The 12948-nt window shown below is 44.9% G+C and overlaps 1 protein-coding gene across 1 annotated transcript in view; it reads right to left on the bottom strand.

Moving 5' to 3' along the window:
- The window catches only part of KIF26B (kinesin family member 26B), a 763222-nt gene that overhangs the window by 398389 nt on the left and 351885 nt on the right, over positions 1-12948 (bottom strand). The window contains exon 4 of the mRNA XM_060243792.1: positions 11950-12116. Within this exon, the coding sequence (XP_060099775.1) occupies positions 11950-12116 (167 nt within the window). The remainder of the gene's footprint in view (positions 1-11949; positions 12117-12948) is intronic.

Raw genomic sequence — 12948 nt, 5'->3', positions numbered from 1 at the left:
ACACGCCGTGAAAGATCAAGAGAGAATAATTTACATTACTAGACTTGGTCAAAGTAAATATTAGTCAGATTTCTGACCAATATTTAAATGAGCATTTCACTACTGTTTAGTTAAAATTGCTGACGATTGGTAAACCACAAATTATTAGGTGGTTTGATTCAATGTAGCCATATCTGTATGCATCTCTAATTTGTGTTAAATCAAGAGCAATTTAAGAATTAGAATTCCATAACAATTTACATAATGCTTTGTAAAACAAAAGAAAAATTCAGCAAACAGGTTTTCATGTCCAAAACAAGTCTGTAATTTGTGATAATTAAGTTTCCTTCTTGCCTCAATTCATAAATATAGAATGCCAGACATTTCCAATCCAATCAAAGTCAACTACAAGTGTTCAGAAGTTCAGCAGATTTTTTTTAAACCAACATTTTAATTTTTGCACTGGAAAACTCGAACACAGAGACACCTTTCAAGCTAATTTCAAGCTAACAAAAGTAACTCTGTTCACCAGTCCCTGCTAGTGAAATACACTGAATTGGACTTTAGAAATATTAGGGGAAACGTTGTACAGATGTTGTTAATTTTCTGCCAGCATTCCAACTGAGCATTTCCTAATCTTATTATGTTACATATTACATGTTCCAAAATGGTGCACAGAGGGGGAGGAAAGGGGAAAATTCAGTTTGCCATGTTTGTTAACATGCATCCTAATAATATGCAATTATGTTCATTGAATCCACTATGTCCAATAGCAAGATTGTGGATGTCTTCCTAGGAAGTCATAGGCTGGGGGCCGTGCTTTGCCCTCCTGGAAGGAGGGAGGCTGACTCCGGCTTCCCGGCCATCTGGGAGTTCAAGAAGTGGGCGTGGAGTCAGGGCTATAAAGCCCGGGCTGCCGCCCGTGCTGCGCAGTTCTCTCATGGCTCTCGGCCCACCCACCCGCCCTATGCAGTACAGGTTTTACCGGTCACCTTATTGGGGGGCAGGTAGGAATTTTTTCATTTTCACAAAATTGGCCTGTGTGAATTTGTTTTTTGCCTACCTTGTACTGCATGATAGTGTAGGGAGTATGGGGTGAGGTTAGGTAGATTTGGTCGCTTGTCAGGATGAGGTATTGGCTACAGCCTTTTCAGAGGAGCACCTATGGCTCTGCACCAGTGGGTGCAGGTGGTCTGTATGAACGGTAGATGGGCTTCACGGCTCAATGCTGGGAGTGCAGATCACGACAAAGCCTCACCTGGGGGTATCTTTCCTGGGTAATTAATGCCGACAGAGGTGGAGGTGGAGTTTGGGCCTGGCCGCTCAGCACCCAGTCAGATGGTAGTGGCCGTGTGCTGGGGGCAGGGTGGCTCGCCCTTCTGGACAAAGCGGGGTCCTGTGTTTTGACCCCAGGGCTTGTTCTTGTAGGCCTATACCTCTTGCCATCCTTATCGTTCAAGTTATGTTTCAATAAAGCGGCCCAGGTTTTTTATCCAACACACTGTGTCAGTCTCTTCATTACGACTCGGGGGGCAAAAGAGAAGCCATGTTAGATCAGGCCAATGGCCCATCCAGTCCAACACTCTGTGTCACACAGTGGCAAAAAATTTTTATATATATATATATACACACACACATACATACATACACACTCTGTGGCTAATAGCCACTGATGGACCTCTGCTCCATATTTTTATCTAAACCCCTCTTGAAGGTGGCTATGCTTGTGGCCGCCACCACCTCCTGTGGCAGTGAATTCCACATGTTAATCACCCTTTGGGTGAAGAAGTACTTCCTTTTATCCGTTTTAACCTGTCTGCTCAGCAATTTCATCGAATGCCCACGAGTTCTTATATTGTGAGAAAGGGAGAAAAGTACCTCTTTCTCTACTTTCTCCATCCCATGCATTATCTTGTAAAGCTCTATCATGTCATCCCGCAGTCGACGTTTCTCCAAGCTAAAGAGACCCAAGCGTTTCAACCTTTCTTCATAGGGAAAGTGTTCCAGCCTTTTAATCATTCTAGTTGCCCTTTTCTGGACTTTCTCCAATGCTAAAATATCCTTTTTGAGGTGCGGCGACCAGAACTGCACACAGTACTCCAAATGAGACCGCACCATTGATTTATACAGGGGCATTATGATACTGGCTGATTAGTTTTCAATTCCCTTCCTAATAATTCCCAGCATGGCATTGGCCTTTTTTATTGCAAACGCACACTGTCTTGACATTTTCAGTGAGTTATCTACCACGACCCCAAGATCTCTCTTTTGGTCAGTCTCTGCCAGTTCACATCCCATCAACTTGTATTTGTAGCTGGGATTCTTGGCCCTAATATGCATTACTTTGCACTTGGCCACATTGAACCCCATCTGCCACGTTGACGCCCACTCACCCAGCCTCAATAGATCCCTTTGGAGTTCCTCACAATCCTCTCTGGTTCTCACCACCCTGAACAATTTAGTGTCATCCGCAAACTTGGCCACTTCACTGCTCACTCCCAACTCTCAATCATTTATGAAGAAGTTAAAAAGCATGGGACCCAGTACCGAGCCCTGAGGCACCCCACTGCTTACCGGCCTCCACTGCGAAGACTGCCCATTTATACTCACTCTCTGCTTCCTATTACTCAGCCAGTTTTTGATCCACAAGAGAACCTGTCCTTTTACTCCATGACTCTCAAGCTTTCTAAGGAACCTTTGATGAGGAACTTTATCAAAAGCTTTCTGGAAGTCAAGGTAAACAACATCTATCGGGTCTCCTTTGTCCACATGTTTATTCACTCCCCCGGTATTGAAGTCAGACTGACTGGCCTGTAATTTCCCGGATCTCCTCTGGAACCCTTTTTAAAGATGGGGGTGACATTTGCTACCTTCCAGTCCTCAGGAATGGAGGTAGATTTCAATGAAAGATTACAGATTTTTGTTAGAAGATCCACAAGTTCACCTTTGAGTTCTTTCAGAACTCTTGGATGTATGCCATCTGGACCCGGTGACTTATTAGTTTTTAATTCGTCCATCAGTTGTAGGACCTCCTCTTTTGTCACCTCAATCTGACTCAAGTCTTTCAACACCCCTTCCAAAATTAGTGGTTCTGGGGCGGGCAAAATGTTCTCATCTTCCACAGTGAAGACGGAGGCAAAAAATTCATTCAGCTTCTCAGCCATTTCACTATCCTCCTTCAGTAATCCTTTTACCCCATGGTCATCCAAGGGTCCCACTGCTTCCCTGGCTGGTTTCCTACTTCTAATATTTTGAAGAAATTTTTATTGTTGGTCTTTATGTTTTTTGCAATATGTTCCTCATAGTCCCTTTTTGCCTGCCTGATCACAGTCTTGCATTTGATTTGCCACAGCCTGTGTTCCCTTTTACTAATCTCACTTGGACTGGTTTTCCACCGCTTAAAGGAGTCCTTCTTACCTTTTACAGCTTCCATTACTTTGTTTGTTAACCATGCAGGCCTTTTCTTATGCCTGTTTGTGCCTTTCCTAACTTGTGGTATGTATTTTATCTGAGCTTCTAGGATTATAGTTTTAAATAGTCTCCAAGCTTCCCCAAGGGTTTTGACCATATTTACCTTTCATTTCAGTTTCCTCCTCACATGCCTCCTCATCTTAGTGTATTTACCCCTTTTAAAGTTAAACGTGGTTGTGGCGGTCTTTTTGGGCAACTCCCTATTCATACAAACGGTGAAATCAATAACATTATGGTCACTGCTCCCAAGCGGCGCAATCACTTTTACATCTCTCACCAAGTCTTGGGCATTACTTAGGACCAAATCCAGGATCGCCCAACCCCTGGTAGGTTCTGAGACCATCTGCTCCATAGCACAGTCATTGAGAGCATCAAGAAACTCAATCTCTTTCTCTCGAGCAGAACACATATTGACCCAATCAATCTGCGGGTAGTTAAAATCACCTATTACGACACAGTTTTTACGTTTAGCCGCTATCTTTAATCCTTCCATCATATTATAATCGTCCTCTCTCTTTTGATTTGGTGGGCGATAACAAACTCCCATAGTTAAATTTCCTTTTGGGCCCTCTATTTCAACCCAAAGCATTTCTAAAAGGGAATCTAATTCTCTGACCTCAGTCTTACTGGACCGTATATCCTCTCTGACATACAGAGCCACCCCACCTCCAACCCTTCCCTCCCTATCCTTCCGATATAACTTATATCCAGGGATCACCATGTCCCACTGATTCTCCTCATTCCACCAAGTTTCTGAAATTCCCACAATGTCTATGTTTTCTCCCAACACTAAACATTCCAATTCACCAATTTTACTTCGAACACTTCTAGCATTTGCATACAAATATCTATAATTTCCCAGGCAAGCTAGGCCTGCCACCTTCCTCCTACCGCCTCGAGAGACTGGCAGACAGTCCATATTGCTTCTCACCATCACAGTGGACAACTCTGATCCATTACCCGGTAGAAAAATAGCAGCCAACCCTTCATCTCTTTGAGACGAGTCCTCCCGAACCAGAGACATTTCATCTCCTGTCGGCTTCCCCCCAAGTTTTAGTTTAAAAACTGCTCTGCCACCTTTTTGATTTTAAGCGCCAGCAGCCTGGTTCCATCCGGGGACAAGTGGAGACCGTCTCTTTTGTACAGCTCTCGCTTGTTCCAGAAAGCATCCCAGTGCCTAACAAACTTAAACTCTTCCTCCTTACACCATCGTCTCATCCACACATTGAGACTTCTAATTTGTGCCTGTCTCTCCTGCCCTGCACGTGGAACAGGTAGCACTTATGAGAAGGCTACCTTGGAGGTCCTGGCCTTAAGTCTCCCGCCTAGCAGCCCAAATTTTTCCTCCAGGACCTCACGACTGCATTTCCCCACATTGTTGGTGCCAACATGCACCACGACCACAGGCTCCTCCCCAGCACTGTCTATCAGCCTATCTACTACACACGTAATGTCCGCTACCTTCGCACCAGGCAGGCAAGTCACCATATGGTCAGTACGCGATTTCGCCACCCAGCTGTCTACTTGCCTAAGGATCGAATCACCAACTACCAACCCCCCCCCCCCTCTCCTCCTGCCCAGGGATGGTACCTTGGTGCAAAAGGATTCGCGCTCACCAACCGAAGAAGAGGTCCCTTCTGAGGGCACATTCCCCTTATCCTCAGCACAGTGCCCTGTTCCCTCTCGACCCTCACGCTCTCTGGCAGCAATGGGGCTGCTACGTTCAGAGTGGGGGTCACCTAATACGCCCCCGAGAGTCTTCCCCAAATGCCTAACTGACAGTCTCTGCTTCTCCAGGGCAGTCACCTAGGCCTCAAGGGTACGAACTTGTTCCCTGAGGACCAGGAGCTCCTTGCATCGAGCACACACACAAGACTTCTGTCCTTTGGGCAGATAGTCATACATGTGACACTCAGTGCAAAACACTGGAAAGCCCCCAACCCCCTGCTGGCATTCTATCTTCATGATATATATATATGTGTGTGTGTGTGTGTGTGTGTGTGTGTATATATATAAAATATATATACAGTCCTCTTTAAATGCTGTTTGTTTAAGTGGCTCCCCTTCTGGAGGGTCAACTTACCTTATTGGGAGAACAAGGAAATCAGGGATCTGGGTTCCTGGTCCTTAGGGAGCCCCCAGGCTAAGAGCCACAGGCCAAGAGCCCTTTAGCTCTCACCCCTTCGACTCGCGCCTTTGGCAAGGCACCGCTTAAAATGCAAAGAGGGTGAAGCAGAGGCACTCCTGAGCAATCAGCAGCAATCACTCTCAATCTCTTTCACCTTTAGCCCACTCAACCAAACAAAGAGCAAACAAAGACCAAACAAAGAGCAGTTCCCCAGCTATCACAACTCAGAATTTTAGGCAGCCCCTCAAACCTCAGAATGAAGTTTTTCAAAACTCAGAAATTCTCAGCAACTTCTCCAGCTGTCTCAGCTATCAGAGCTGCTCTGCTCTGTTCTGCTCCTCTCAGACCTCTGTCGGCTGTTGATAAGATCACTGGATACAAAGAAGAAGCCCAAGGAAGTGACTGTTGCTGAGGACTAATCCCATTATGAAGAGCATCCCCATTGTGTTAGCTATGGTGTTACAGTAGATTACAATGTGGCTCTAAAGTAACCAATTCCTTTCTTTGCTTAAGGCAGTTTCCGCCCCTTATGTGACATCAGGAGTCACATGTAAGAAGTGTCATGCAGTGCCACAGACCACCTGACATCATCTCCTGAGGGCACAAATTTGGCTATATCAAGGCCAGCACATGGCCAGTTCAGTGTGTCTTGTCTTACCCTACCACAGACCTGCACCCCCAAACTCTGTTTGGGCCACTCTCCACCTTCATGTCTTCTGCTTCAAGGATCCATGGATCAGGTAATATCACCCCCCTGCAATAATCCATAAAAAAACTCTATGCTTCACCACATTTCCTAGTCTCTTTTTATGAATGTTCGATTGCATATGTGTGACTGTATCTGATATATATATTTCTCAAAGTAAACATTTTAAAAAACTATTTTACTGTTGGAGTTTTATTCTGAAACTGAACCTCTGTAAATTGATAAAAGATTCCTCCTATGCTCTACCAGGGTCTCCTCTGCTAATTTCCCCATCCAAGAGGAGATCCACAGCAATTTTGCTAAATATGGCTTTAATACAGGGATATAGGCATTTAATACAGGCATTCAGAGAAACAAATGAAAACTGGGGCCTGGACTTAACATGGAACCCTATCAACAGCACTGTAGGGGTGGGGGGTGGAGGGCAGTGAGAGCAAGACCAGCTTCAGTGGCTTGCTGGGTCAAAAGGGGGCAGGCCATCAGAAAGCATGGGAAGCCATCAGCAAGCATGGGAAGCAGGGGTCCACTTGGCCCACTGCCTGGCCTGTCAGAGTTACTTAGTAGAACAGGGGCTCCCAGGAGATACTTAGGGTCCCACACATCCCTGGCTCACTTTCTTTGCCAGCACTGGATTCACTTGTCTCAATGGGGGATGGATTTTTGGCTGCATGGTATTAGGGGTTGTCTATGCTCTTGGCAGTCCCGTGGCGCAGAGCGGTAAAGCTGCAGTGCTGCAGTCGAAGCCCTCTGCTCATGACCTGAGTTCGATCCCAGTGGAAGCTGGTTCAGGTAGCTGGCTCCAGGTTGACTCAGCCTTCCATCCTTCCGAGGTCGGTAAAATAAGGACCCAGCCTGCTGAGGGAAAGTGTAGATGACTGGGGAAGGCAATGGCAAGCCACCCAGTAAAAAGTCTGCTATGAAAACGTTGTGAAAGCAACGTCACCCCAGAGTCAAAAACGACTGGTGCTTGCACAGGGGACTACCTTTTTTACACCCTTGGCTACAGCTGTAGGGACATTGATGGGAGCTAGGTGTCAGAAGACCAAGCTCTTGTTGTGGTATCAGCATGGGGCCAGATCCACTGCCAGGAAAGGTGGCCTGCATGCCCTTATTAGATTTTGGTATGACGTTCAAGAGGAATGCCCAGCCCCAGGGCACTGCCAGGGACTACCCTCATGCTCAAATGATGGGAGATCACTCTGGGGCAGCCACCATAGTGGGATCCAGAGACCTGTCATCCCAATGTTTTCCTGTAACCACAGCCAGCGGGCTGGGGCAGGCAGGGAATCATCAACTAGCAGGTGGATCAGTTGATGAACAGCATCTGGGACCCCATGCTGTGCCAAGGCTAATTACAGTTGTAACCAATGAAGTTGTTGCCAATTTTATTCCAATTTTAGTCAGAAACATTCTCTCTCATTTCAAACTAGGAAGTTAGCAGGTTATGGTAGAGAGAACTGACCTTTAGTACCCTCCTCGCCACAGTTGGTGCTGGGGCCACAAACAGTCACATTCTCTTTCACCTATCTGTTAACAGCTGTCCCTAAACATCTGAGTAGCCAAGGCAACAAATTTGCTCTGTTCATCACGCTAGACAGGCTAGCAATATTTTCATTTACCCAGTACCACAGAATATGACCACTGCTCTTAGAATCATGAATCACAGAGTTGGAAGGGGCCATTCAGGCCATCTAGTTCAACCCCCTCCTCAATGCAGGATCAGCCTAGAGCATCCCCAACAAGTGTTTGTCCAGCTGCTGCTCAAAGACTGCCAGAGAGGGGGAGCTCACCACCTCCCTAGGTAGCTGATTCCACTGCTGAACTACTCTTACTGTAAAAAAAGTTTTTCCTGATATCCAGCCAGTACCTTCCTGCCCTTAATTTAACCCCATTACTGTGAGTCCTATCCTCTGCTGCCAACAGGACCAGCTCCCTGCTAATCTAATCCCTAGATTAGAATGGCTAATCTAGGCTAGGATGGAGAAATTGCCTGCTACCACTGCATCTCTCAAACAAAGAGCCACTGTATCAGTCTTACATATGTAGCAAATACAAATCAGGATCACCTACACACCCCATAGAATGAAGCTGAGATCTGGTCTATATATTAAACAGAACAAAGTGGTAGAATCTTGAAGGGAAGAGTGAACTGAACCACTTCAAATGAGGAGTTCCTTTTTTACGCCAGCATGGTGTAGTGGTTAAGATCAGCAGACTCTAATCTAGAGCTGGGTTTGATTCCACATTCCTCCACCTGAAGCCAGCTGGCTGGCTCATAGTTCTGTAGAACTGTTTAGCTCCCTCTATCTCCCAAGGTGCCTGTTCTGGGGAGAGGAAAGGAAAGTGATTTTAAGCCACTTCAAGACTCCTTAGAGAAGAGAAAAGTGGGGTCTATAAACCTCCTCCTCCTTCTCCCCCTCCTCACCTCATGTGAAAAAGCCACTGCAAGTCCAGTCTCTGTAACACTAATAGTCTGTAAGGAAACATTCAAAAATATAATCTCCCATCCCAGCCTGAAATTGTACATTCATTCTACTACCTCAAGCCTATAATTCCTCATTTGGTTGCACAGAGACTCCTTTACTAGCTGGGAATAATATTTAAAAATGAACATATGAAGATACTTTATAGCGAGTAGGAACAATGCTCCTTGTATTAATTATCATTCACTAAAGTAGTCATAAACCTTTCCAGACCTAGAAAACACATTTTACCCCAAGTGGACACAATGAGACATCACAGTCATGTGAAAGGAAGAAGAAGAGTGTCATATCCTGGGTGCTCCAGTCCCTGGGGAGAAGGACTGGCACAGGGGTACTGCTCTAAGACCATCAACAGCACAGCAGTGGGACAGGAGGAGGAGCCCTGGGGGTCTGCAGAGGCCTGGAAGGAACATATAAGGCTTGTTCCTGAGACAGAAAACTAATGTAGAAACATAGAGGTGGAAAAGACATCAAGGGTCATCTAGTCCAGCCCCCTGCACAACATAGGCAATTCACAACTATCTCCATTCCCACTCCCCCAGTCACCCCTGTTCTATGCCCTGAAGAAGGCAGGAAACCTCCAAGATCCCTTGGCCAATGTGGCCTGGAGGAGAATTCCTTCCTGACCCCAAAGTGACAATCAGCATTACCTTGGGTATGTAAGAAAGCGCCACAAAAATTGAGCACTGGTTCATTCTTTCCTGCCCTCCTTCTCATGTTCTGCCTACGTTCACAGAATCTGTACTGCTGCCAGATGACCAACTAGCTTTTGCTTTAAAAACCTCAAAAAAAGTAGAGATCACCACCTCCCAAGAGAGCCTGTTCCACTGAGGAAACGCTCTAACTGCCAGCAAGTTCTTTCTAATGTTTAGCCAACAACTCTTTTGATTCAATTTCATTCTTCTGTTTCTTGACCAACCTTATGGAGCAACAGAAAATAATCTCACACCATCTTCTCTATGATTGCCCTTCAAAAATTATATCACCTCTCAGTCATCTCCTCTCCAGGGCAAATATACCCAGCTCCTTCCACCTTTCCTCACAGGACTTACAGACTCCTCACCATCTTCATTGCTCTCCTCTGGATACCTTCCAGTTTGTCAACATTCTTCTCAAACTGTGGTGCCCAAAACTGAGCACAGTACTTCAAGTGGGGTCTAACCAGAGCAAACTAACACTATCACTTTGCATGATCGGGACACTATACTTCTGTTGATTAAGCCCAAAATCACACTTGTATTTTTAGCTACTGCATCACACTGCTGACTTATGTTCAGTGTATGGTCTACAAAAGCAAATGTTTCTTTGGGAGGAAAGACCTACTCAGGAGTACATACATGAGAGCAGGAACTAGGCAAGTCCAGAAGGAGGAGAATAAAATGGACCAGGGAAAGAGAGAAGCCAGTCAGGCCTCTGTCTGGTTAGCAGACCAAGAAGGTAGACTTCCTGGCCAGGTGACAATTACTGTTGACTTCAAGGATGGGTAGCCTAGATACTACAGGCTGTAGCCCTGCCAGAAGGGGCAGTGGCCAGAGCTAGGTGTTAGCAAATCCTGGAGAAGGACCTTAGGAACTGGTAATTGGTACTGTGCACAGCAGTAAAGGACAACCTCTGCATCTTGAGTGTTGACTGACAACACAGATATATCATGGCACAAGCCCAGGGGGATGTAGCCCCTGGCCCTGAGGGCTTCACAAGGACCAGAATTATGAATTTGCCATAGACATGGGAGAAGGAAGTTACGTGTTCCAAGTTTGTGAACAGCATCTTTGAAGACCACTGGTGGAGACTGATTGGGCTGTGTTGTGCTGGGTGAGGAAAAGAACAGAAGACAACCGGAGAGCTTTTGTGGGGAAAAGGGTATGTGTGTATATATCTGAGTCTGCCAGTGCTAAAATGAAATCCTTTCCACCACTAAGTGACCTAGCCTCACCATCCTGCTGCTCCTGTCAGTGTGCATGTTTAAATAGGCACAAGCAGTGGTGCTTTTGCTCTACACATGTGCCCTAGCAGCAGGTCCTTCCTAAAAGCAGCAAAATGCCTACAGAAGGTCCTGTAACCCAGTATGTGCAGCTCTATGATCTACCTTAGAGTCCTCACACATGGACTGAAGACCTCTGGTTTATTCTGAATGGCAACAGCTGTCCCAGGTTTCAGATCCCTATCTGTGAACCCTTAATTGGAGATGTCAGATACTGAATCAAAACACATATGCTATCACTAGGATGCCTCTTATTTTTTCCCAAGTTATGACAAATAAATGTATGTTGTGACAAGGTTAGCATAAACTAATACATATACTATTTGTAGTTTATACTGGAAAGGTATCTATGTTAGTTAGTTGATGCCAGAAAAAAAAGAGTCTGTGGCATTAACAAAATTTTTGTGAGGCACAGCCTACTTTTGACAAATGTGTAGACTGTTACACAGTGAGTTGGAGCACATGAAAAATCTCTACTGACAGAAGGAATTTCCATCAGTGGAGCAAGAATTCTCTGCATTTCCCATTTTGCTGCAGCCCAAAATACCCCTAGAAATCTTGTTCCTGGTGGACAGGGGGCACCACTCTGGAACACCATGAAAGGGGGGTTGTAGGTTTGCAGTAGGAGGGGGAGTTGGCAAAAAAAATCCTCCCATTCAATCAGTAGAAATTCTCTACCAGATACAAGTCAGTAGACAGCTAGTGTAGTTTTATTTTATGAAACTCACAATTATGCAGTCCATAGCGATCTCTCAAGTTCTAGGAAAATCCATAGCCAAGTAATGAATTTATCTTTTGCTCCTTTTTAAACAAGAAGTTCATGTAGAAAAAGTATTGATACAGGAAAACCTTACACTAGAAGTGGGTTGCCAAGAGATCTCTCAGGATTACTACTGATGTTCAGACTAGAGAGACCAGTTCCCTTAAGAAGATGGAGACATTGGACAATGGACTGTATAGTGCTATACTCCTCTGAGGTCCATCCCCTCCCCAGCCCCACACTCCCCCAAGTCCACCCCCCAAATCTCCAGGAATTTCCCAACCTGATATTGGCAACCCAAACTGGAAAAATCCAAGAAATTATTTGACTTTAAAATTCTGTATATAACACTGCCCACATCATCTACTCCTTTTACCAGTTGTTACTTGTGCTGCTTTGACAAACCAGAGACTAAAAGAACAGTCACACTTTTGGCCTTACCTAGCAAAGAAGGAAGCTGCCACTGAGGTGCCTGTTGATGTGTCACTGGCAACACAGGTGCCTTGGGAAGCAGGGAAGCTGTACAAAGAGGGTTTGTCTGCATTGTAGCGGTTCAGCACAGCTTCAGTCAGACCCTCTCGGCCAGTCTCAGTCATCAGCTGGGAGATCTAAAGGGGGAAAAAAAGATGTAACAAGCTTGTTGGATGCTATTTCACTCTATTTAACTGTATTTGGGACAATGGGAAGAGAAATATTAGATTCACCATACTTTTGTGACCTTTAAAATGCATTTATGGCCTCCACAATCCTATTTTGAAGCACTTTGGCTTGGACTTCACCTCATCTTCATTAAAAGTAATGAGCTAAAATAACCCTCTGAGATTGTAAGTTTCCATTATAGTCTTGGTGTTCCTTCTGTTTGGAGGAGAAAGTGTAAATCATTATCCTTGCTTCATTTGAGCACAATGGGGAACTTGAAGACATTAGTCAAAGCCTATTTATTAAAGGAAATCTCCACAAACATTAGTGAGTGCCAAAAAGTGTCCATGCTTAACACAACCTGAAATGTAGGCTTGATGATCAGGAGTATGATATGTTCTCATTAAAAAGTTGTGATTATGATAGCTGAATGTGTGCTTCACATATTGAGGGTTATAATGCCTTGTGAACTAATATCAAAAGGTGAAGAGCATATAGTAAGACTCTCATAATCTGAAAATGCTGCCAGTTACACATATCCTCTTCATACGTATTAAGTGGCACTGCCAGCATTCGCCTTTCTTCTTTTCCCCTTCCCCACAAGGGCAACATTCTCTGCATTGATATAATTATTCTACAATAGAGAGCACTTTTCATACAAAGCTAATCTTCATTGGGTTTATGGCGGTTGATTATTTCTGATTAATTTTGTCACACAGATTTGGCAGATGCTTACTAAACCTATACTTTTTTTACATGGCCACATTTACATCAGCATTTTGATGAGTCTCTTGTACTTAG

Source organism: Heteronotia binoei, chromosome 1 (assembly GCF_032191835.1).
Source record: "Heteronotia binoei isolate CCM8104 ecotype False Entrance Well chromosome 1, APGP_CSIRO_Hbin_v1, whole genome shotgun sequence".
In the NCBI taxonomy this organism is placed as follows: Eukaryota; Metazoa; Chordata; class Lepidosauria; order Squamata; family Gekkonidae; genus Heteronotia; species Heteronotia binoei.
The sequence above is the reverse complement of the archived record's forward strand: the minus strand, read 5'-3'. Positions and strand labels throughout refer to the sequence as shown.